General features: G+C 36.5%; 1 protein-coding gene across 2 annotated transcripts; it reads left to right on the top strand.

Moving 5' to 3' along the window:
- The first annotated feature begins 6301 nt into the window (after positions 1–6301).
- Positions 6302–11342, top strand: LOC126655200 (uncharacterized). Of its 2 annotated transcripts, XM_050349243.2 has the most exons (7): positions 6302–6479; positions 6900–6997; positions 7177–7328; positions 7677–7756; positions 7894–9777; positions 10326–10467; positions 10583–11342. In XM_050349243.2, the coding sequence occupies exons 3-7, from the start codon at positions 7190–7192 to the stop codon at positions 11272–11274; spliced, it is 2937 nt and encodes a 978-aa protein (XP_050205200.1). In that variant the 5' UTR covers positions 6302–6479; positions 6900–6997; positions 7177–7189; the 3' UTR covers positions 11275–11342. The 2 variants fall into 2 exon arrangements, with proteins under 2 accessions (XP_050205200.1, XP_050205199.1); XM_050349242.2 differs by lacking the exon at positions 6900–6997 and having other exon boundaries at positions 6303–6479.
- The last annotated feature ends 16132 nt before the right edge of the window (positions 11343–27474 follow it).

Below are 27474 nucleotides of genomic sequence, written 5' to 3'. Positions count from 1 at the left end.
ACCTTTATGTTCAGTATTAGCAACAACTTTACCTTTTTTTATGGGATTATTTTTCAAATACATGTTTTTTGCAAAGTATTTACACTATTTTGGTCCATTTTTTCCTCTTATCCAAGGCTACCTAATAAGCTAACTTATTTACCAAAAATACCCACTATACAAAAAAATCTTATCTCATTTTAGGTTAAACTTTTACATAACCACCTTTTTTTCTCTCTCTTCTTCTCTCTTCTTTTTCATTTGATTTTCAGTTTATCTCCTTCGATTACTTTTCCGCTCGTCTTTTTCGTTCGTCTTTCCGGTCACGCTTCCGTTCGTCTACTTTCGATGGATGTCTCGTCGTTTCCGGTCGTTTTTCCGTTCGTCTTTTCCGTTCGCGCTAGTCCGTTCGTCTTTTCCGTTCGCGCTATGGATTTCTCGACCCGTCTTTAGATTTGTGTAATTTTTTAGATTTTTTGTAATGATTTAAATATTTTGTAAATAAATTATTGTAGATCTGTAATTTTTTGTTTATAAAATTGTTCTATTATTCATATAATTATTTATTTTGTCTTCTTTTATTCATAAATTTGTTTATTGCTACTGATTTTATAAACAAAATATTGATTTATGGTGCATTTGTAATAATTTTATAATATCTTTACGTTTTAGTGTATTTTTGGTGTATTAATAGTGTATTTATATCGTTTTTAGTATATTTATGGTGCATTTACAGTGTTTATAGTGTATTTGCAGTGTTTATGGTGGTGTATTTGTAGTGTTTCATGGTATAAACCACAAAAAACTACAAAATGCCATAAATACACTACTTATACACTACTTATACACCACTTATCCACTATATATACACTAATTTTACACTATATAAACACCATAAAAACACTATATATACACTACTGCGACACTATAAAAAAATAAAATAAAAAATTCCAGAAAAAAATCTATAAAAAATAAAAATTAACACTATATATACACTAATTTTACACTATATAAAAAAATGCCGGTCGGATCGGTCGATCGAACCGAAAAAACCGAAAATCGAAATTAAAAACCAAAAAAGATATTTATGAAATTAAAAAAAAGGTCTTTTTCGTAAATGAAAAAAGTCAGAAAAGAAAATGTAAAGTTGTAAATAAAATGTCAAAACATGTATTTTAGTACCACTTTTTTTATTAATAATAGAGGATTTTTATAGCGAAATTCCTGCTTCTGCTCTTCAAGAATTTTCCTGATCCTAACATTTTTGGCTATGAATTCCTTCACTTGTTTAATTGCCTAACCCCTCCATCATTTACTTAAAAAACGCATGAACAATTTTCTTCTGTTTAGCATTATTTTTCTTCTTAACTTTCAAGCTTTTATGAATCCACATTTTCTATATAGGTTTAGTATCTTTATAGTCCATAGTAATATACTTCATAGTTTTACACTTAAACAAAAAATGTGGCCTTCATTCATAAATGAATTTTTAATCAAATTGTTCCCTTGACTCATCCTCTAATATCATTTCGTGAGAAAAATCTCTAAACCTACCAAGACTCTAGTGCCAAACTAGATAAATCATTAGTACATTGTTCAATATGCATCGATCTACATTGTTAAGGATGATCATCTTAGGATCATTTTTAAATTTTCTGCCATTTCAGACACATATGAGATCCTTGAATCCTGGAATTATTGGCGTTGCGAGAAGCGATGAATTGGGCTACAAGCAATAGATGGACAGACGTTACGTTTGAGGGTGATGCCCTTTAGATATCAAGAACTATAAATGTAGAATTTTGCTCTAACATTTGGTGGAAAGATCTTTGTGACGACATTTGGCATCTTCAACTATCCTTCAACACATCAGAAGTTCATTATATTCCTCGAGCCCTAAACACATATGCGCATAATCGGGCTGAAGATTAGGTTTAACTCTTCTTTAGTGTAAATGTGTTTATATTTGGTCGCTTCTTCTAGACTACTTGTATTATCTTGTTTTTTTTCTTCTATTTACTGATAAAAAAATATACATCAATCTACCATATAAGCTTGTCATTCTATTGCCAGAATTCCCATAAGAGCTTAAGAAACTGGATCAAGATAGAAATCTTTAATAATTTATCAACCTTAAGCTTCCATTCTCCTCTGCTATTCTTTTAGAACCACAAGTCATTTGTCAAAAAAGATGGGAGCATTATATAGAGCCTTCAGTTTTCTCTCTTCATCTTTTAATTGTGATAGAAACATTTTGGATCAACCTAGATATCTTTTTTTATTCCTATATTTCTCTATCTATTCATCACAAACTCCAATAAGAATAAAAAATCCAGGGTTTGTCCTTATAACAAAGCAAATTAGCACAAATTTTCATTTACTTTCTTCCACATTCACCTCTACAGAATGGAACCTAACCGCTCTCATACATTGTTCAAAGCTAGAGGATGATAGTGAAGTCTAGCTTTATTAACCTTAGCTCTATTATAAGCAAATAGAGATCCTCAAATTTTATTCTCATTACCCACCTTAGCAACTCTCTTATACTCAACAATTTCATTTAAAACCTTCTTTGAAAAAACTTTAGACTCAAAAATCTTATCCAGTCTTGTGATAATAAAAACTATTACCCAAGCTCTTTTTACTAATAACCGATTTCATACAATTCATTCCCTTTTTTTCAGAATTATACTCCATTTTATCTTCTTTGATATCTCTCATTCCTAAAATAACTGTGCGCATCATTCAATTTCATCATCAATTCGTGGATATGCTTAGTATCATCTTTTTGGTATGCCTCCTTTTTAAGTACCTCATCAATTATTTGTAGCTTAAGACTACACACTTGTATATTCTTTAGATTTAAGAATTTTTTTATTTTCTCCCCATATTTTGAGAACCGAAATTTGTCAACAAGGACAGTTTAACTTGCACCGAGAAAAACATTCATAAAACTCTTTTTTTTAAATGAGCCAGAATTTATTAGTAAAATAAAAGCAAAAGGTACAAAAAACCCTCGTAGTTTTCACAAAAGTACAGATAAGCCATTTTACTTTTTTGAGTATAATTAAGCCCGTTTTGTTTTTAAATAAAACAAATAACCTCTGTGAGCGGAGCGGGGTTCGGAGGCCGCTCACCCAAGGCTTATTGCTGACTTCTCGATCTGGAAATGGTTTGAAAAATGGAGTTGCCACCTAGTTCAACTAGAAAATGCCTTTTAACCGACTAGATAACCTTACCCGCATCCGGTAAGCTTATCGTGCATCAGACCAAAGACGAGGGTTCGTGGACCTCTCCGAGACTCTTGTGCTTCACTTATATGTTACCGGCTTTATTTACTGGACATATTTGTTTTATATCTCATCTCAACAGTATATGCAGTTCATAGGATATGAAAGCTGTATATAAACATGTATGAAAGCTGTAAACATGTTTGACGCGCATATGACTCGATCTGAACTAGCATTTGAGGCAAGTAGCAGGTACTCCTAACCATACATCTAACCTTAGAGGTTTCTAACAAATAGTATAAGTCTGGCTGGTCTGGATATTTTACATGCATAAAGCCTAAACCGGATGTATAAGTGTGATTGATTGATTTTTTTAGGTGAGTCTTGAAGAGCCTATACAAACGTTACTACTATTTCGTACGAGTCCTACGATGTTTAAGTGATGGGCTGGAATTGTATTAATGAGCCAATTTTAGGTGATTAGTCCTTTAACTGATTATTATTGGATTTTGAATGCTTTTGGAAAGAAATAAACAATGCTGGCATGCTCAGGGGCAGTTTGATATACATACAAGTTTGGGAATACTTTTTAACCTCGTTGACTTTGAGTGAGTAACACTCACGCGGGTTTTGATCATCGGTCTAGTCGGAATTGGCTTTCGATCAGATCACAAGAGTTGTGCGTCTCGCCGAACCGGTTGTAATGGTTTGATCTAGAGTCGATTCTGAGTTCGGGTTAACCCAGAATCGACATTAAAAGTTGTTGGTTTGCTGGGCCTCGGGCTCGTGGGCCCGGTGTAAACACTATGATACATATTTGGACTTCTGAGTCCGTTTTACTTCGGTTCTGGCCCGTTACAATACAAAATATGAAAATACATGAAGTTATCTACGTCTAGTTCAAACTGAGCCTGATTTGGAGTCCTGATGGGTCCGGAAACACGTTTTGAAATTCAGATCGAAGTTTGGAGGATCTGGGAGCGAATCTGGGAGGTTGAAGAGCGAAGAACACGGCGCCAATTTGATCTGGCGGTGCCGACAGTTCATAGTGGCGGCGGCGCCAACCTATTCTGGCGGCGGCGCCGGTTCGTCGGCAGGTTCAGAGCTCGTTTTGTTTGGCTTCGTTCTCACTCGTTTCAACTCCATTTATCATGAAAGTAGTCAAAACCGCATAAAATCAAACAAGGAATCCAAATATGACATTTACAGAGTGTTTAAAGCTCATTTAATCAATAATAGGTTTTAGGCAGCAAGTTCGAAAATTGTTTTTTCATGGCAAACAAGCTCAAAATTACACCTAACATGCATCCTAAGAGCTACAATTAACTGAGTTTCTGGATTAGAACGTATTAAACACATTAAATCAGTCATTAACATGCTTATTCATCGATTTCATGGCAATTTGACAATTAATGTTTAAGCTAAATATTGCAATTTTATGGCTAAAACTAACACATAAGCTAACATACACCCTAAAATATACAATCACAACAAGTATAATATTCATGGCATACAATTTTGACGACAAAATCAAAGGAATAATATTGAGGGTCCTTAGAATTACCGGTCTGAGTCCTTGACTCGTTTACTGGTAAAGTGGATACGGAATCCAGCTTTGAATCCGTGCAGATATTGCGTTTTTGGAGAATTAACACGTACTAGTATTTCAGGACTAGATATTTGCGTGTGTGTGATGTGTAATTTTTGGGTTTCGCTATACTAATGGAAGGGGCCAAATTTTTGCTTCTGATTTCTAAGATTTGTGTGCCACCTTTTTGCCAGACTGGATTAAGACTGTATTTATAAGGGTCTCGTTAGGTATAGGGTTTTCTAGAATCTTTTAAAATATTCTTAAATCTTCTAAGGTGAAAGTGTGTGAAGTGATATGTCATGGAGAATTAGGATTAACCTTAAACTCTATTTAATTAATTAAATTCGTATTATAACTTGTTGGCTAAGTAAATGAGTGATAAAAGTATGTTTTAGTGCCCGAAAGTGTTAAAAAAGATTCCTTAGGCCCTATAGGTTTGGTTATGGTCAATTTCAGTCCGTAAAACTTGCAAATTGACCCATAAACTTTCAAGACATTGCAATTAGTCCAATTTCTTGACTTTGATTACGATCTATTTGGATTTTTATAGGCTATTTATGCCTCATTGCGTTTTAATCCTCCAAATTTACAACTGTGCATAGATTACGCCTAATTGCGTTTTAATCCTCCAAATATAGAACTGTGCATAGATTACGCCTGATTGCGTTTTAATCCTCCAAGTATAGAACTGTGCATAGATTACGCCTCCTTAGATTCCAGCAAGCAAATTGAAAGCTTGTCACCCGGACAGATTTCTCTGAAAATTATCATGGAACGCTTCAGTTTCTTAGTCCGAAAATAGGTGTCTACAACCTCTTTTGTCCAACACCATTAGAAACACTCGTTAATGGCTGACATGTATCTCATAATCATATAGGAGAAAAAAAATTCAATTTTTTTAATAATTAAAATATTTACCGAAAATTTGAGAGAGTAAGTGTCCCAAAAGTAAACTAAAAGGATTTATTTGTTCGATTTTAAAATAATAAGAATTTAATTGCTCAATTTTAAAAATACAAGGGTTTAATTGTGCCCAAAAAATAAAAAATTGATATGTATTTTTGAGAAAAGGTCGAAGATTTTTTTGTACCTTCTGCCTAAAATTTACAAAAAATATTAAATTAATTTAATTGTTCTAATAAAATAAATTAATGGCTATATTAAATAATAATATAATAAAAATATATTTATTTTTAAAATTTATAATTTTTTAGCTGTGTGATAAAGAGAAAGTAGATAAGTCTATTGAGATGTAAGAAGTATTTTAATATAGCAGTCTAAATCAAAACTAAAACTAAAATATTATTTATTTTATTAAGATTTTTCTGTATATTTATTAAACTAAAGATAAAATATTATTTATTTATTAAGATTGCTCTGTATATTTATTAAAACTAAAATAATTAAATATTAATTTATTGAGATTTTGCTGTATTTTTACCAAAGTTCATTTTAAAGCAATTAATTTTCCGTATATGTGAATGAGAATTAAAACAAAATTCCATAATTGAAGACCCACACTCTGTCGGTGACACATAATAATATCAAAACCCCTCTCTCTCTTCCCACACTGTCACTAACAACTCCTCCAACTCCACCACCACCACTCCCATTCTTAGCAGATCTCCCCACGCCCACCACCGTCACTTCCCACCGGAATGTCACATTCCGGCCACCAGGTTTCCCCCCCACATTTTCACCTTCTTTACCACTTTACACACTTTTTTCTTTTTCTTTTTGTCTCAAACCCTTTTTTTAATCCGATCTTTCTCTATTCCTTTCATCTGTGAATGCTTTAGAAAAATAATAAAAATTCCTTTTAAGCTTTACTTAAAGTGTTCAATATTTTTTTAAAATCTAAAACTGTTTTTTAATTAGCATGATTTTTGGCTGATTCTCAGGTTTCAGTTATGATTTAAAATATTAATTCCTATGCTTTTAAGTTGTTGAAAATTTTGAGTCTTTGGTCATAATTTAGGTAGAACTTAAGCTATTTATTTCAAACTTTTTTTTTTCATATCCTTATTAGCAATTACTTGAAGTTTTATTTTATAAATTTTCAGTATTAATAATTAAGGCCTTTTAATTAATTGTCACAGATTACCAAGCCAATTTTATCCATTTGTTTTGTCTCATATCAACTCCTTTTACCTCTGAAATTGCTGCTTCTTGATTAGTAAACCATAAACTGAAGTGGGTATGATTTATTTTTGTTTTGTTGTATATTAATTTTAATCTGAATGTGTTTTGAGTATCTTAAGCTTGGGGTTTTGTGTGATCTACACTATAAGCAAGATATGAACTTTCTGTGAAATGCACTCTTGTATATGTCTGAGTTGATAGATTAACATTGAATTATGTGTTTGTGACGGCCAGAGCGGGTGCTAAAATGAATGGGATTCAGGATAAGAAGGCTCAGAGTATAGAGAAACAGTTTCCAGGATGCTTGGGTCGAATGGTTAACCTTTTCGATTTGACCAGTGGCGTAAACGGAAACCGGCTGCTCACAGATAAACCACATCGTGATGGTAGGCTTTCGTTATGTTCCCATACATTTAGGACTTAAACTAGGTTCTCTAGGGTTTGTTTGACTATTTAAAGCTTCAGATTTGATCAGAAGAAGTGAAGTTGTGATTTCACATTGTTAACTTCTTTAATTTCTTTTTAAGTAGCTCGAGCTAGACCGACATAATTCTTGTGATTTATTTATATATTTGTGTTGGTTTATGATGGTGATTTCCTCCTTGGGGAAGTTCCCAATCTTGTCAAATTAAGTTTTCTGCCCAAGTAGTAACTCTATGAAATGATGAGGTTCTCTTCTTTTTAATTTAGTCATCAATCTAAAATTTCTTTGACATGTAAGTGTTCTTTATCAGTTTCATCACTCTCGAGGAGTCGCTCAGATGTTGCAAGGATGATGAGTTCACCGTTTGGAGATCAGATTGAGGATAAAATGGTAATTTTTCGGAGATAACCTTATTGTCTTTGTTAATTATAGATTAGCAATGATACAAATTTTATGCAAAACTTGCTTGCGTTTTGCAACATTGCATTCTTTTATTCTACAATTTATTTGGTTATGCTGGTTTGCAGATTGTTTCCGAGTTGAAAAGAAGCTCTTCAAATAAGAAATCAAATGGAACACCCATAAAGACACTCATAGCACGAGAAATGTCTAAAGAAGTTGATAGTAGACACAACCCGCCTAATGTGGTTGCCAAGTTGATGGGACTTGATACCCTCCCACATCAGCAGTCCAATTCAGCTGCAGAAAGAAGTCACTCGAGAGGCTATTCAAGACGTTCTCTAAGTCACTCAGGTATACTAGTGGAGTGTTGGGAGCAAGATCATAGCTTGGATGAGAAAATACAGCGTGTAGGTCATCACCATGAAGAGAGTAATGAGTATAGAGATGTATATGAGATATGGCAACAATCCCAAACTACAGACGTGAGAGATAGTTCACTGCATAAGGGAAGGCATCATGAGAACGCAAATGAGAGAAAGATGACTCTCGTTCGCCAAAAGTTCATGGAAGCAAAACGATTGGCTACAGATGAAAAAGGTCGCCAGTCCAAGGAATTTCAAGATGCATTAGAAGTTTTAAGTTCAAATAGAGATATATTCCTCAAATTTCTCCAGGAACCCAATTCCATGTTCTCTCCACATCTGTATGATGTGCAGTCTACTCCATCTCCTGAGACAAAACGCATCACCGTTCTTAGACCTTCGAATGTGATGGATATTGAGAAATTTTCAGGACCAGGGAAAAAAGGTGATAAACAGTTCAAGAGAGCAGCTCCAACTGGCCAAAGCACTGTTCGGGAGAAAAATAATTCTGGATGTTCTCCAATTTATGCGAATCAAAAATTTGAAGAATATCCTGCTCAACCTACTCGAATTGTAGTATTGAAGCCTAGCTCTGGGAAGACGCATGACGTTAAGACTGTAGTTTCACCACCTTTGTCGCCGCCAAGAACATTGCAGGGAGAAGATTTTTACGTACCGGAAGATGATGAGGCACAAGAATCGAGAGAGGTGGCAAAGGGCACCACTCATCCCATGGATGAAACTTCAATGGGTCATCGAAGAGATGAAACTCTCCTTTCTTCTGTTTTTTCCAATGGCTATATTGGTGATGATAGTTCCTTTAACAAATCTGAAAATGAGTACGCAGTGGGAAATCTTAGTGATTCAGAAATCATGTCCCCTACTTCAAGACATTCATGGGAATATCTTAATAGGTTTGGGAGTCCCTATTCTTCTTCTTCCTTTAGCCGTGCATCGTGTTCTCCTGAGTCATCTGTTTGCAGAGAGGCAAAAAAACGACTTTCTGAAAGATGGGCCATGATGGCATCAACTGGGAGTTCTCAGGAGCAAAAAAATGCTCGTAGAAGTTCTAGCACATTGGGTGAGATGCTTGCTCTATCAGATACAAAGAAATTGGCAAAATCTGAAGTAGATGTTACTAACAAGGAGCAAGAATCGAGGGAATCATCTTCTTGCTTATCAAATAATTTAGACAAAGAAGAAGGCGTGTCTAATTCTCCTAAAAGTCTTCTCAGGTCTAGATCTGTTCCTGTATCTGTTACTGTATATGATACCGGGCTCAGCGTTGATGTTTCAAATTCAGAGGTAGGAAAATCAGAAATTTCAAAGGAATTGAGGAAGGCAAAAAGTACAAAATCATCTTTCAAATGGAAAGTTTCTAGTTTATTTTTCTCAAGTAATAAGAGATCAAGTAAAGAAAAAGACTGTGTGTCTCAATCTAATGATGAATCTCAATCTGCAACCCCTGAAACACCAGGGTCACCAATGCCTTCCTCTCCTGGAAAGATTGGTAATGACGCGTCTCAATGTGCTAATAGTAGTGGTCTTGATAATTGTCTGTCCCCTGGTTTACGTGGATCGTCAAGTAAAACTACTTTTCCAGACTTGATTGGCACGGCAAGAAAACAAGGGCTTGTTTTCCAAGAGGTATGTATTGCTTATTCATGTTTTATGTTTAGTTTCGCTTGCATTTGCTGCTATTATTGTTAATTTGTTATTGGGCGACTTGTTGGACTTTCTGTTTGTGTTCAAAATTTTGGATTTCGTCCTCTTCTACATGCCAAGTTCAGAACAATGAAATCGATTGATTGTGGAGAAATATGAATACCTCCTAGTTGCAGTTCTACCTGGAATGAAGGGAACATTGAAATGGGTTTGTCTTGTCGGCGCCAATGGGAAATAGTACAGAAAAATAGCGTCTTTTCTTGAAATGGTGTTTTCCCATGCTCTTTGAAATATTTATAGTGGAAAAATGGAATAGCAATCTGAAATGGGATCGTTGAGACCATCTTCGTATTTAATTATCCATACACGGGCTTCTTCAATGTCCCAAGTTACCAGCTTATAATGACAATGGGAGCATTTTTAGTTTGCTCTGCATTGTTGGCTTCCAAAGTTGAATATCAATATTCACTTCCAATCATTTTAACCGACTATTGAATGTTGAATAACTCCGTAAACTTGATTTTTTGCAGGATGCCCTATCAGTAGCAAAGCCTGGGAATATGGGAGAGAACCAGGATCAACCAAGCCCAGTATCAGTTTTGGAACCCAACTTTGATGAAGATGACAACACAGCTGCAGAATCTTCTGGCAATTTCAGGCTAAATTGCCGTGGTTAGTTAGCTTTTAGAACTATTAAGAAATTTCCGATGCATTTTCTGCATCCTTATTCATCTTAAACTCAAAATTTGCATTTTAATTGGTAATTATTTTTATTCATTTCTAACAGGAGCTGAGGTGCCTCTTAAGTCTAATTTGATCGACAAGTCACCACCGATAGAATCAATAGCTAGAACCTTATCATGGGATGATTCGTATGCAGAGACAGCTACATCATTTTCATTAAGACCCTCTTCCATGTCTATATGTCCCGAGGAAGAAGAACAAGACTGGCCTTTCTTCATCCAGACATTGTTATCCGCAGCTGGCCTCGACGGAAACACACAATTAGATTCATTTTCTTCGAGATGGCACTCGCCGGAAAGCCCAATCGACCCCGCGTTAAGAAACAAATACGCTAACCTAAACGACAAGGAACTCCTGCATGAGGCCAGGCGAAGACAAAGACGATCAAATAGGAAACTCGTATTCGACTGCGTTAATGCAGCACTCGCGGAAATCACCCGTTGCGGGTTCGATAGGAGCGCAATGGTGGTGCCCGGGTTGATACAAGAAGGAACACCATCATCCATGGTAGTGGAGCATGTGTGGGGCCAAATGAAGGAATGGTTTGGAAAGTTGAGTTATGAGGAAAGTGGGGACAGGTCCAGCCTGGTGGTGGAGAGGGTGGTTAGGAAGGAAGTGGTGGGGAAAGGGTGGGTTGAGAATATGAGAATGGAATTAGATAAATTGGGAGTTGAAATAGAAGAAAAATTGCTGGCAGAGCTTGTGGAGGATGCTGTAGTAGATTTGACAAGTTGAGTTTGATTGTTTTTTCTATATTTATTGTAAACTCTTATTTGGTGTATTAATATTAACAATTATGGTAATGGTCCCCTTCCCACCACATTTGTTTAACATTGCTAAAAAGTTATTAAATTATTGTCTATTCATCTACTTGTTCCAGTTTTGTTCTTTGCTCTTTGTTACATGTATATTTGTATACATTGGCTAACCTGTTGTGTTACATTCTTCTATCTTTTGAGTATTTTCTTCTTGTATTTCTCATTTATTTAGTGTTTCTCAAGAAAAAGATGCAAGTATGTTAAAGCAAATTTTGGTCATAACTTGCCTCTCGTTTAGAGGTATGTTAATTTGAATTGAAATCGATTAGTCAAATTGAATCGATAGATTTAGTTCGATTTAAATCAAAATTATAAATTTGTTTTCAGTTTGGTGTGATATTTTGGTATAAAAATATTAAATACAAAAAATCAGCCGAATTTATCGGTTTTTGGTTTGATCTAAAATAATTAATATTCTTATAAAATCAATTGGGTCAGAACTCAGATCAACTTCTTTTTTCTGGTTGTCTACTTTGCGGTTTATATTCGTCCTACCGGTGCAAATTTTAAAAAATAAAAAATTATATTTTTGAATTGAATGCACCCCTTAGCCATGCTTATTTTGAATCAAAACAGTAAAGTATTTTGTTGATATTGTTAATTTTTCAAATCATGTGGATATCATATTATAGTATTTGACAAATTTGGATTCAAGATGATGACATATTAGTATCGACTAATCCGAATTTAAACGGTAAAGAAACACAAGGAGTCCAATCCATTATAAAATGAGCTATATAAATTGCACTCTTTTAAAAAAAAAATGGCTCTGTGAAATGTGATTTTTAAAATAAACCCATGTCACAAAAATTGTACTAATAGATATTGCTTTTTAATTGTCATGTAGCTTTCACATGTTCCTATGAAAATGAAAATACTAGTGTACTAGTGACTTGGTTTTGCAAAATTATTCTCCAATCAATATCATTTAAGATCTTAGTTAAAATCTTGTTCTGGTGAGAATATGGTGACAATATCTCTTTCCAAATCAGTTTCTGTTTGTTTTATCCTTTCAGATGTCTCTCAACTTTATAAATAATTGGGTTTGTTACAGTAACATTACAATAAAATTTTGGCCAAATGACTAAAAAAAGGCCAAACCTTTCATGAAAATTTCACGAAAGTCAAAACCACATGATTTCTTTCAATAATGTCCAACTATATAAATTTGCTCATGTGGCGCCTACATAATACTGATGTGGCATATGCTGTACATTTGCTATATGTGCTTATTTTTTTAATAATTATAATATTTATGCTAATCAAATTATGTATATTTATCAATATATTTATTGTATTTTCTTAATGTTCCAAAAGTGGCAACATCATTTATTATCAGTATTTGACATTGCCTTTTGTATATTTTTTCAGTATTCGGTATTATCTTATATATACTTTATATATGTTTTTATTATACCTTTTACTTTTTTAGTTTCTATTTACAGCGATTTGTATACTTAATGTATATTATCCGTATATTTTATGTATATTTTTAATGTGTAATTTTTTACTACAATTCAATATAGATAGTGCCGAATCCATTTAATGTGATGAATGAGAAGCATACTTCCATATTAAACATAAAAGAGAGGACATGTACATGCAACAGTTCCAAATGTATGAGATACCATGTTGGCATGCAATAACATAAGTGGGAAACACGTACCAATACGTAATAGCTTACTGCTCATAATTCTATAAACAATGCAGTCAATTCTGAAAATCGGGAAAGCAAGCTAAATTAGAAGAGTTTGGTGTTATTTTCTATAAGGTATACACAAAATATTTTTAAATATCTGCATCTATTCTTTTGTGAATTGGTTAATTTTTCTTTTGTTAGGTTTTAAGAGTTTGGTGTGATGTGTTCATATTAATTTATTTTAACATTATTGATGGAATAAGCCCACAAAATACTATCATTGGCACACAACCCACATCGACTAAAGAAAACTAGGAAACCAACGCGTCTATAAATAGATCAACCTCACACCCATACAGGAAGCGGACATTCAGACACCTATTCATATGTATAAGCCAAATGAAATACTATTAAGCATAATTTCATAAACTCTAACATCACCGCATCTAGCATTTGGCGCCGTCTGTGGAAATCTGTTTTCAAAAATAAATTTAGTGAAAGAAGCGGGGAACAATAAGAGCAACACAGATCCACAACACCATTCATAATCAAGCTAAGATGGACAACAAAAACCTACCTACCAAGAGAGGGAGGGCAGAGGAGGAAGAAGGTCAGGAACGAAGCTACAAGCGGAAGAGAACCACCCTACCGGAAGTCAAGTGCCTTACAAGTCTGGCCCTCCGGAAGGCGAACAAGATAGATCGGTCGTGATAACAGTAAGGTCAGAGGGCAAGAGATTTGAAGAGCATCGGTGGACCCTGGAGCGGCTGCCAATATCATTGCTGAGAAGACCTATTGGGCGACAAGAGGGAGTCAAATCCGAATGAAACAAATGTCCGAAGATGTTCGAGCAGCGGGAGGCGGAAGACTCTGAACGGTAGGAGCATCGTATATTCGAGTAAGTCTCGGAAATCCAGAAGGGCGGGAAAGGATGATTACCCCCCTTTCTAAATCATAGACTGAAACCTCCCGTACGACCTCATACTTGGACGACCGTTCCTCTGAGTCGGGAATGGTAATTGACACGAGGAACGAGAGGGTGATGATTCCTACAAAGGAAGGAATGATGGTGATCAAAGGAAATTAAAAAGAAGCAAAATTCAAAACCGCACAACCATGACCGAGCTACTCCACATAGACGAGATACTAGAGTTACCATGTGAGGAATCAACATCCGAACCAGTAGGGGAAACGAAGCATTGGAAAGTCCACACAGGGAAAAGCGTGAAAATAGGTGCCGACATGAAAGAATCAACAAAAACGGAGATCCAAAAAGTTCTCAAAGAATTTGAAGGAACATTCACCACAAATGCCGCAGACATCAAAGGAATAGATCCGGCGGTAGCATGTCACGAGATAAACGTCGACCCAACTGTGAAACCAATCCAACAGAAGAAACGACGATATTCGGAAGAACGATAGAGAATAATAGCAGAAGAGATAGAGAAACTACTCGGAGCAGGATTCATCAGAGAAGTCAAGTATCCAAACTGGTTGAGCAACGTGGTCCTGGTGAAGAAGGCAAACGAAAAAAACCGCATGTGTGTTGACTTCACGAACCTAAACAAAGCATGCCCAAAGGATTGTTTCCCCCTGCCTAACATCGACCAGTTAGTCGACTCCACCGCGGGATACGTGATGTACAACCTAGCAGATATGGCACAAGGATACAACCAAATCTGGATGAAAGAAAAAGATCAAACAAAAACAAGCTTTGTTACGGACGAAGGAACCTATTGCTACACGATGATGCCGTTCGGACTGAAAATGCAGAAGCAATATACCAGCAACTAATGAAGCTTATGTTCAAGGAGAAAATCGGAAAAACAATGGAGGTGTACGTCGACGATGTGATCGTAAAAAGCAAGAATGAAGAAGAGCACCCCAAAGACCTACGCACGATGACTTAGATACTCGACAAGTTAAACATGAAGATGAACCCGGAAAAGTGCACATTCGGAGTAGAAGGAGGAAAGTTCATGGGATACATGGTATCAAAAAGAGGAGTGGAAGCAAACCTAGAGAAAATTAAGGCCATCTTGGAAATGACTTCGCCAAAAAACTAAAGGGAAGTACAGATCCTGAACGGAAGAGTAACGGCCCTGGGACGGTTCATCTCGTCATCAGAGAAAAGATGCCTCCCGTTCTACAACACGCTGAAGACAAAGACATTCAAATGAGGAGAAGAATGCGATCAACCCTTCGACGATCTGAAAAAGTTCCTAACAAAGCCACCGTTGCTGAGTCTGCCCAAAAATGCAGAAACCTTATTCCTTTACATTTCCTTATGCAAAGACGCGACTGCAACAGTCCTGGTAAGAGAAGAGACAGGCCAACAACTACCGGTGGACTACGTAAGCCGAACCTTAAAGGGAGCGGAGCTTAGGTACCCAGAAATTGAAAAGATTGTGCTGGCATTAACAACAACGACAAAGAAATTAAGGATGTACTTCCGAGCATACCCAATAGTCGTGCGAGCTGATCAACCTCTGCGACAGGCACTTAAGAGGCCGAAACTTTCAGGAAGAATGGTCAAGTGGTCAATACAGCTGGGAGAGTACGACATCAGCTACGAACCAAGACAAGCAATGAAAGCCCAAGCACTAGCCGACTTTGTAGCAGAACTGACCGGATGTTCCATGGTGGAGCCAGAAGTCAAAGAACGGTGGGAACTCCACGTCAATGGGGTGAAAAAAAGGAGCAAGAGCGGGAGTCATCCTCAAAGGCCCACATAAGGTGCAGATTGAATACGGAGTCGATCTGAATTTATGGCGACAAACAACGTGGCGGAATATGAGGTATTGTTAGCAGGGCTAGCCTTAGCCATTGAAGTGAGACCGAGAACTTGCAGATTCATTGCGACTCACAGTTAGTGATGGGACAAATTGAGGGAACGTTCGCCACAAAGGAAGAAACCCTGTTAAAGTACAATAACAGAACAAAGGAGCTTCTACAAGAGATTGAAAAGCGAGGAGGACAATGGATGATAAAAAAGAAAGGAATGGAAGAAAACGCAGAAGCAGACGCGATAGCAAAAGCAGCGTCAGAAAAAAATGACAAATTCCAAACAATGGAATTCAAAGAAGAAATAACATCACCAACAATTAACGTGCCAACAAGTTACCCCATACAAGAGATAGACGAATGGATGGAACCTATATGGAAATACCTGAAGAGGGAAAAACTCCTGAAGATCAAAGCGAAGCAGAAAAACTGAGGAGAACCGCCAACCGACACGCGGTCTATCAGGGAACACTATATCGAACCGCCGCAAGTCACCCATGGTGCAAATGCGTATCCCGGAGAGAAGGACAATATGTCCTGAACGAGCTGCATGACAGAACATACAGAGCACACGAAGGGCCAACCGTCATGATGAGAAAGACATCTCTACAAGGATATTGGTGGCCGACATGGAAGAAGACGCCAAAGAACTAGTGAAAAGATGTGACAAATGCCAAAGCACGGGGACAGATCGCACATCCCGGCTCAAGAAACAAAACCGGCGCTCAGCCCCTGGCCATTCGTAAAATGGGAAATAGACATCCTGGGGCCATTCCCAACGACAAAAAACCAGAAGAAGTTCATCTTTGTGGCAATCGACCACTCCACAAAATGGGTTGAAGTAGAAGCAATCTCCACAATAACAGCAGCCAAGATAGAAGAGTTCTTCTAGAGGGAAGTGGTATGCAGGTTCGGGATGCCTAGGACGCTATAAAATGATAATGGAAAGCAATTCAATAGTGCAGCTTTCAAGGGTATCTGTGAAAACCTTGGCATAAGCCTACAGTTCACATCGGTAGCGCACCCCCAGACAAATGGAATGAAGGAGGTTACCAATAGAACAATCTGCAAAGGATTGAAAAAGAGGCTAGATGAAGCAAAAGGTAATTGGGAGGAGGAGCTGAACAGCGTAGTTTTGGCATACAAAACAACCCCAAGAAAGAGAACAGGAGAAACGCCGTTCTGCCTAACATATGGAGTGGAAGCGGTCATCCCAGTGGAAATTAGAATGCCATCAATAAAAACAAAACACTACAATGAAGAGACAAACGAAGAAGAGCTAAGGAGGCCCTGTTAGTGATATGCACTAGGTCAATCATGTTTGACCATGTTTTGACTTTATCATTTTATTATTTATTGATTGGCGGTTTTTATCATTTTATATTAATGATTAAAATACTTGAATGGTTAATTCTTTTTAAGGTCATCAAGTATGTGACTTGATAGTAGAACCCTTAGGTTTAATAAATGAATTATATACCATCTATCCCTAGTCTTAATAGAACATTGAGACTAGTATGATGTTGACTGGTGATTATGTTTTACTAATCATGTATATGAGATATTAAGTCAAATCATAGGTGCTATTTGAGAAATAAGGCACTGGATGACCCACTATGAGAATACTACATAGATCACTGTCATAAGTAATTCTCATTACAGTTCTATTAGTATAATCCTTTGACCTTGAAATCATCATGGATTTCTACATAGCTATTTCATATTTTGATACAGTCTTACATTATCTTTAACAGGATAATGGAATAGATTGTCATTGGATATGAAAGTAACTATGTCAGAAATGTAAGTGACTGAGAAGGAATTTGTCCCTCATGTATTTGAGTAAGATATCTATGGGCCCCTTGAAGAAGATAGACTGAAGAAAATGCATGGCCATGCTAATTGATAAGAAGTTATCATTTTCAGTCTACTTGGAGTCAAGAAACTAATGATTGAATGTTATAATGATGACATAACTATGCCTTATTGTAATACCCCAAAATAATTAATTAGCTAATTGGACCACGTGTCCAGATTTGAGTCGCGGAAGTGGCGATATTGGAATTAAAAGGAAAAATGTCAAGAAAAGTCTAAAATAAAGTACAGGGACCAAAGTGGTAATTTAGCCACTTTGTGACGAAAATAGAAATATTGGATTTTTACGGGAAAGTGTTATTATCGGGTTTTGTATTATTTATAGGATATAAATAATACGTATAAGTCGTAATAAAAGAGTTTAACGATTTAGCTATGGACTAAATCGTACGATTAAAAAGTTTAAAAGATAAATGATAAGAAACAAAAAGAACAAGGACCAAAGTGAACCTTTAGCCATTCAATATAAGAGGAAACCATTTGAATGAAGGAAGGTATCAGAGGGTGAGCGTCCAGAAGCTTCATTTTCCGTCGATCAACTTCGTTTCTTTACGGTTTCTCCGTTCGACGTCCGATTCAAGCGATTCAAGCGGCAATCTCTTCAGAATCTTGTCCTCTACGGATATTAAGCTTCGTTTCAAGGTAAAGTTCTTGAAATTTGGTGCTAAATTCGAAATAATGGGCTGTTTTGGGTTAGGATTGAGTTTAGGTTGTAATTTGATGATTCTGAGTTTATTATAGCGTTTTTGAAGAAACCGTGATATGGGTATTGAGTGCGGGTGGATGAAGCATGTCGGAATGGAGGAAAAACCACGGAAAACGCATTTTCCGGGGCTGTGCACGTGGTACACGACCGTGTACCACGGGTGCACGAACGTGTACTGATGTACACGAACGTGCACCTAGTGAGGTACACGATCGTGTACTGAAGTACACGAGCGTGTACTTCTCATAGTACACGAACGTGTACAATGAGTACACGAACGTGTACCCCTGAGGTGCACGAACGTGTACTCAGTTGCACGATCGTGCACCCACCAAAACGCACACCCGTGCACCCCAACTCGCCCCCACGCGTATGCAAACTATAATTGGCCTAAGTGTTTGACGTTTAGAGTATTTGTACGTGAAAAGACGGGTTTCAGACTTGAGAATCATTAATCCGAGATTAGCTCGACGTTTTAGATAAATAATAATAATGGAAAACGTCAAGGACGTTAAGCGATTCTCAATTATGAGAAATTGTATTCGCTAAGTCGTTTATACGACTAGAGATATTAAATACGTAAATAAGTGTAAAACAAAACTAAATCCTAAAACCTAAAAGTATTATACGTATAAGAATGCGAGAATCACGTCTAACTATTAACGATTTATCAGACGTGCCAGCAAGTAGTGGAGTCAGTAGAGGCGGACTAGCGAGAGCGTACTATCAAATCGATCATATCATTTCTTGGATTGCGGTCACAGTGAGTTGTATTTTACTTTCGTGTATTATCAATCGATACTATTTTGGTATTATTATCTATATGTTGTTGATATGCATCGCACTACATATATTTGAATTATTGATATGTTATATGTTTTGAATAAGCTTTTACGTACAAGGACCTAGTATACGATCCAACGAAACTAGCTACCTATTGGGTGTCAATAGGCTGTGTGATCACCAGTAATGTGTCAGTCTAGCGTGTCTGACTATGAGGTACGATCTGATATGCATGGATGATATGATTATGGAAGTTAAAATATGAATTTGATACGAGAGTGAACTCGGTTAAAATAACCTGAGCCCCACGAGAGTGAACTCGGTTAGAGTAACCTGAGCCCCGTATCTAGTGCCACTTTGGGATTAAGAGATATGTTCTGACTGACGTGGTTGAACGTGAACGCTCCCGGGTCAGACTATTGGAATCAGTATGATTTGAATAATAGTGAGTTACGTTATGTTTCAGGATTTTAGTTTCGAAAGGATCGAGTACTTGTTCATATGTATTTTTGTATTAATATTGATTTGAAATGCGATGCTATGTTTTTATATTAATACTGTTAGTAAATGTCAACTCACTCAGTATTTCCCCAAATACTGACCCCTCACCTTTGATGTCTTTCAGGTGCTTAGCTTGTGGACTTAGCTAGAGGCCAATTTTGGAGTGCAGAAGTCATCTGTATATGTTAGTTTATGACTTCTGTTAATGCTGCAGTAGTGGTCCTGTGTCAACAGAATAGTAGCCTAGTCAGTAGTTCATTTTGATTGTATATATCAACTGCTGTATTTGTTTATATGCTTCTTGATAGGCTACGTGTTTTGTATATGGTCCACGGCCCCAGATGCCGGTGTGATGTTTTGAGACACTAACTGATGTATATAGTATCGCGAGGCCAGTTCGTACAGGGTACGGTAACCAGAGCCCGCGAGGTTAACGGAACAGTTAGTGTAAATGTTTATATATGTGATATATTTGCTTCTGTTGTGTCACGCTGTTTGTTTATATTATTTGCGAAAAATAAATTGTGATTTTAGGCTTGCTACGGGTTCCGGAGCTACCACTCCCGTTCCCTAGCGCCGGTTGCGGCTCAATATTTTGGGTCGTGACAATGTTGGTATCAGAGCAGTTTGGTCCAGTTACCACTGCAAGTTTGTTTCAATGCTTGTTTGAGAGCAGTTTGGTCCAGTTACCACTGCTAAATTTGTCTGATTGTTTGTTTGACTGGAAATATTTGTCAGTAAGTATACCTAGGAACTACTGCAGCAAGAGTCAGACCGTGGTTGTCTGTAATTGTGTTATGTGTGCATTAGTAGTATGTGGCATTACGCGCGCGAACCAGGACTATTAAGTTAGTAAGTGAATAGTATCTGTTTATACGGACGACGAACACAGCTGAGTAATTATTGTTTATACTAAGAAATAGAAAGTGGTTATGTGGTTGCAAATTATGAATGATTGAGATGGTAAAGTATTTATTACTTGCACTGAGGTTATTAAGTGGATAATTGTTGCGAATTACGTGCGACTGGATTAAATGCTAATTGTTTACAGCATTTATAAGCTGATTTTGGAACTGCGTGTGAAATGGGCTCAGATGGTCGCTTACGTTCGAAATTGTTTCTTTTCAGCATGTCTGGGCAAAACGGAGCTCAGTCGCATGCTGATGAAGAACGGGAGGAAGCGCCTCCTATATTTCAAAACGGGTTTCACAATGAAGTGGGCGAACCATCTGGGGTCCATCAGAATGGATTCCACGCAGAAACTAGAGCGTCGTCAGAGATATATCAAAATGGTTTTATGTCTGTGTCGGAGATAGGTAGTTCTTCCAGAAACAGAGTTAGAGAACATTCGCCGGAGATTGAATACAGCGAAGAAGAGGAAGAGGAACCGGAGGAAGATCCGGAAGAGGATCTTGAAGAAGATCCTGAGGAAGACCCTGAGGAGGATCCTGAGGAGGATCCAGAAGAAGAATTAGAAGAAGAAGCAGAAGAGGAAAATCCTCAAGAAGAAGAGTCTGAAGAAGAAGAAGAATTAGATGAATTAGATGTCGAGGAATACAGAGGTGACTATTTCTGGTCAAGTGTGCGGAGATACCGCAATTTGAGGGAAGATGCGGACATAGCTAACGGTCAGGCGCAGATAGCCCTAAATCAGGTTAGAAGGCAGATGCGTTCTTTTTCTAGAGGGATGTTAACTGTAGGAGCGTATTCTACTGACTTTCTGCGGATGGCAGAGGGAGTTCCTAATCTGAACGAAGACAATAGGACCATTAATCATAGATATGTCAGGGGTTTAGGACCTCAGTTTGATGAGCTGTATGAGCATGTGGACGAACATTTCAGCACGCTTACTACAATGGCCCGTAGGATTGAAACAGAACACGAGTGGTCGGGTGATCCGATACGACCCTATTACTTTAGACGTGAGTACCACCCAGATTACGTCAGTACGTCCTCCAGAACTACAACCAACCCTTATTTTGTGCAGAGAGGTGGACGAAACTCAGGTAGAACAGTTAGGGGCCGACATACTGGTGTAGTTATTAGGGAACCTAACGTTCCGCGTCAGGCACCTCCAGGTATTAGTAATTTATATGCTTTGAGTAATTGTGTTTATGTGTTTGTATTATTGTGTTTTTATATTTGCTGCATTGCACAGTAGAATGTCAGTAATAGGTTTTGCCTTTAGGATAATACCCCGGAAAGCGAGAACCTATAGGAAGCGTTGTAGTTAAACACGCGCCTAATAAGAGAACATATAAACATAACTCACGAAAACAATAATATAATATATACTACACAATACATTTGTAGCGAACGTAATTCCCATATTACGTTTTAGAATTTAAGGAAAGAGATGGATTGTGTACCGGGAGTCGATGTGAAACATCGGTATCTGCGTCTGTATATGACGTAGAATAGAATGTTGCAGAAGTGGATGTGATGATTACAGCAATAGAAAACTTTGAATTTAATTGAGTTATCGGAGATATGGAGAAAGAAGTGATGTGACAGACGAACAGTCTGTAAATGACAGAAAATGACAGCAATACAAAAATTTGACAGCAGTACAAAAATCTGAAATATACTTAATAAGTGTAAAGAAAGCCGTTAATAGTCGCAGAGCGTATAATCTAGAGTAAGACTTACGATTTTATGAAGATTTTGAAAGTTTTTATGATTTTTCAAAGTACAATTGTGCTCAGACATCGCGTGTGACATTGCATAACCACGATAGAAATGCATAAAAGAATGATTTTCAAAATTTTAGATCATGCATCATATCTTTGTAATAGAAAAAGAACTGCGATTTTGAGCAACTCCTTGGTGATGAGAGATGTCATCACTCTGAGCAACAATTGTACTAACGATTTTAAATGATTTATGAAAAGTGGTTTAGAAAGAGCTGCGCAGCCAAAAGAAGTTTTAAAATCGTGTCGTTTAGTAAGTAAACTCGGATGTAAAGCCCTGCGACAAATAATAAAAGATTCTTAACAAATAAGAATAAAAATTGTGAAAGAAACTCCAATAGAAGAACAAAGCCATGCTAATAATTATTGCCATAAGACTAATGAAGCCAAGGAAGAATATGAACAAGGAATTATCGTCGGGAAGCATACGCAGCTGAGTTGCGATACACTGGCAATACTTAAGGGTACGATATTTATCCTTATGATAAATCGAAGGATGAAATGATAGAGAGTTATGTTAGAGGAAAGAAACGTAATAATTACGCAAGGACAAAGAATATAACGATTATTTTTATGGTGAAATAAGTAGCATAGTAAACGAAAAATACAATAGAAAAAGGAAATTAAAAGTATGAAGGGCAAAGGAAATGGTAATACGAATGATGAATATCAAGTGATATTTGAAGGAGATATAATATTATCAATATCAGTGTTTAAGGACACAGAAGTAGAAAGAGAAAAGGGTACGAAATGGTGAAACATACGATTTTGCAAGATGTGAAAGTTTAAGTTAGATAAATCAAGAGAGATGATGATGATATACAAGTGATATTAAGTAAAGTTACTTATATCAGCCTTAAGAATTGTAAGTTACGTTAACAGAAAGGAGAAAGGCACACGTATAGTCATATATTTCAGTAAATGTATGAATGGTGGGTGATGTGAAGACAAGCAGTAATAGAATAGCAGCAATAGAACTGCTATAAACGAAGGAAAGACGTAACGAATATAACAAGTAAAAGACAAGACAAAAGTTGGTACTAATACAAAGAGATCAAGTTATTTGGAGATAATTAGAATCCTGATATAAGTACTACGGAAACATTTCGAGAAGAAGAAGAATGACAGATAAGGAAATGATTAAATTATTAAGGATCTAATGATTCTGTTAATGTTGAAAGTTAAAGGTGAAGTTAGTTAAAGGTTAGAGATAAGAAAGAAGTTAAGCAAAAGCTAATTAACGAGAAAAGTTCTCGAAGTAGCTAAATGTTAAAGAAATATAGGAAATTCTTGTGAAGTTATTATAAATGGGGTTATTATAAATAGGGAATTGTAACATAAAGGAGAGACATTTTTGACTGACAAGTCAATTACTGACTCGAGAAGATTTTTAAGGATTAACTACAGAAAGTTAAGGGAGATAAGAATACGAATAGTATCGGTCAAAGAGAACGGCTGTATAAGTTACACGATTAAAGGTATCGTGAAGTGGAACGTTTAGGGTAACGGAAAAAGGAATGAAAGATCATAGTCAACAAATGACATGAAATTCACGGTAGATCAGAAAAGCAAAGGATGGAGAAATGTAGATAGTAAAGGGTGCAACAGGCTTAGCTATGTGAAAAGACAGTAAATGTGTTAGATATAAAGTAAGATGAAGTCGACAAGTCGTGACTATTCATGTATAAAGGAGACGAGTAGCAACCTTATGGCTACTAAGAATGAAATGATGAAACAAGAAAACATTAGATTATGATTAATGACAACTAAGTGGCAATGATGTAAGGACTATGACATTAAGAGTACATCCAAGGACCATTCTATCTCGGAAAGGATAACAGATGAGACGAAGGTACCAGTAAGAAAATTTTCAACGATGTAACAGCAAGCAACTATTAAGAGTGGAATAGACAATCGATTAGCAACAAGTATGAAGTTATAACTGTGCATGAAAACTAAGAGTTAAGTAAAAAGGAAAAGCTGTGACCAAAACATATTGATAAATAACAAGGAAGGTATAAGAATAATTGTAAGGTCCCAACAAGTTTTATGAAAATTCGAGGACGAATTTTTATAAGGGGGGAAGAATGTAATACCCCAAAATAATTAATTAGCTAATTGGACCACGTGTCCAGATTTGAGTCGCGGAAGTGGCGATATTGGAATTAAAAGGAAAAATGTCAAGAAAAGTCTAAAATAAAGTACAGGGACCAAAGTGGTAATTTAGCCACTTTGTGACGAAAATAGAAATATTGGATTTTTACGGGAAAGTGTTATTATCGGGTTTTGTATTATTTATAGGATATAAATAATACGTATAAGTCGTAATAAAAGAGTTTAACGATTTAGCTATGGACTAAATCGTACGATTAAAAAGTTTAAAAGATAAATGATAAGAAACAAAAAGAACAAGGACCAAAGTGAACCTTTAGCCATTCAATATAAGAGGAAACCATTTGAATGAAGGAAGGTATCAGAGGGTGAGCGTCCAGAAGCTTCATTTTCCGTCGATCAACTTCGTTTCTTTACGGTTTCTCCGTTCGACGTCCGATTCAAGCGATTCAAGCGGCAATCTCTTCAGAATCTTGTCCTCTACGGATATTAAGCTTCGTTTCAAGGTAAAGTTCTTGAAATTTGGTGCTAAATTCGAAATAATGGGCTGTTTTGGGTTAGGATTGAGTTTAGGTTGTAATTTGATGATTCTGAGTTTATTATAGCGTTTTTGAAGAAACCGTGATATGGGTATTGAGTGCGGGTGGATGAAGCATGTCGGAATGGAGGAAAAACCACGGAAAACGCATTTTCCGGGGCTGTGCACGTGGTACACGACCGTGTACCACGGGTGCACGAACGTGTACTGATGTACACGAACGTGCACCTAGTGAGGTACACGATCGTGTACTGAAGTACACGAGCGTGTACTTCTCATAGTACACGAACGTGTACAATGAGTACACGAACGTGTACCCCTGAGGTGCACGAACGTGTACTCAGTTGCACGATCGTGCACCCACCAAAACGCACACCCGTGCACCCCAACTCGCCCCCACGCGTATGCAAACTATAATTGGCCTAAGTGTTTGACGTTTAGAGTATTTGTACGTGAAAAGACGGGTTTCAGACTTGAGAATCATTAATCCGAGATTAGCTCGACGTTTTAGATAAATAATAATAATGGAAAACGTCAAGGACGTTAAGCGATTCTCAATTATGAGAAATTGTATTCGCTAAGTCGTTTATACGACTAGAGATATTAAATACGTAAATAAGTGTAAAACAAAACTAAATCCTAAAACCTAAAAGTATTATACGTATAAGAATGCGAGAATCACGTCTAACTATTAACGATTTATCAGACGTGCCAGCAAGTAGTGGAGTCAGTAGAGGCGGACTAGCGAGAGCGTACTATCAAATCGATCATATCATTTCTTGGATTGCGGTCACAGTGAGTTGTATTTTACTTTCATGTATTATCAATCGATACTATTTTGGTATTATTATCTATATGTTGTTGATATGCATCGCACTACATATATTTGAATTATTGATATGTTATATGTTTTGAATAAGCTTTTACGTACAAGGACCTAGTATACGATCCAACGAAACTAGCTACCTATTGGGTGTCAATAGGCTGTGTGATCACCAGTAATGTGTCAGTCTAGCGTGTCTGACTATGAGGTACGATCTGATATGCATGGATGATATGATTATGGAAGTTAAAATATGAATTTGATACGAGAGTGAACTCGGTTAAAATAACCTGAGCCCCACGAGAGTGAACTCGGTTAGAGTAACCTGAGCCCCGTATCTAGTGCCACTTTGGGATTAAGAGATATGTTCTGACTGACGTGGTTGAACGTGAACGCTCCCGGGTCAGACTATTGGAATCAATATGATTTGAATAATAGTGAGTTACGTTATGTTTCAGGATTTTAGTTTCGAAAGGATCGAGTACTTGTTCATATGTATTTTTGTATTAATATTGATTTGAAATGCGATGCTATGTTTTTATATTAATACTGTTAGTAAATGTCAACTCACTCAGTATTTCCCCAAATACTGACCCCTCACCTTTGATGTCTTTCAGGTGCTTAGCTTGTGGACTTAGCTAGAGGCCAATTTTGGAGTGCAGAAGTCATCTGTATATGTTAGTTTATGACTTCTGTTAATGCTGCAGTAGTGGTCCTGTGTCAACAGAATAGTAGCCTAGTCAGTAGTTCATTTTGATTGTATATATCAACTGCTGTATTTGTTTATATGCTTCTTGATAGGCTACGTGTTTTGTATATGGTCCACGGCCCCAGATGCCGGTGTGATGTTTTGAGACACTAACTGATGTATATAGTATCGCGAGGCCAGTTCGTACAGGGTACGGTAACCAGAGCCCGCGAGGTTAACGGAACAGTTAGTGTAAATGTTTATATATGTGATATATTTGCTTCTGTTGTGTCACGCTGTTTGTTTATATTATTTGCGAAAAATAAATTGTGATTTTAGGCTTGCTACGGGTTCCGGAGCTACCACTCCCGTTCCCTAGCGCCGGTTGCGGCTCAATATTTTGGGTCGTGACACTTATATTCAATCTGGATATCGAGAGACAAAGGGATTAAAATATTATTGTAAATGGTTAAATCGGATTATCGATATTCATATAACTTGGGTAGTCATAATGTCTTGTTAGAGGCCACTTATGACTTGTGGGCTGAAATAGGGATTTCGAGCCTACTGCCAACGTTATATGAACCTACAGGGTCGCACACTAAGAACAGACCCAAAACAGTTATGGGTTGTACAAGCACAATGTGATTAAGTGATAAATTAATTATATATATATATATATATATATATATATATATATATATATATATATATATATATATATATATAATTCGTAATATATATATAATTCGTAATTTAAGGATAAGTGTTTTCCTTAATTTATTATTTTTGAAAGATAATAAATATAGTAATTAATATATATTTATATGGATAATTATCAAAAAGAAGTTTTTGATAAACATAAACTTGTAGAATTGCAATGAGATTGAAATTCGAATTTGTCTCAAACCCTAGTGTTATTTATCACTATAAATACTCATTAAGCAATTGGTTTGAGAATCACGAAATTTATTATTC

The sequence above is a fragment of the Mercurialis annua genome, linkage group LG7, assembly GCF_937616625.2.
Source record: "Mercurialis annua linkage group LG7, ddMerAnnu1.2, whole genome shotgun sequence".
Classification (NCBI taxonomy): Eukaryota; Viridiplantae; Streptophyta; class Magnoliopsida; order Malpighiales; family Euphorbiaceae; genus Mercurialis; species Mercurialis annua.
Note: the sequence above shows the minus strand (reverse complement) of the source record. Positions and strands in the feature narration are given on the sequence as shown.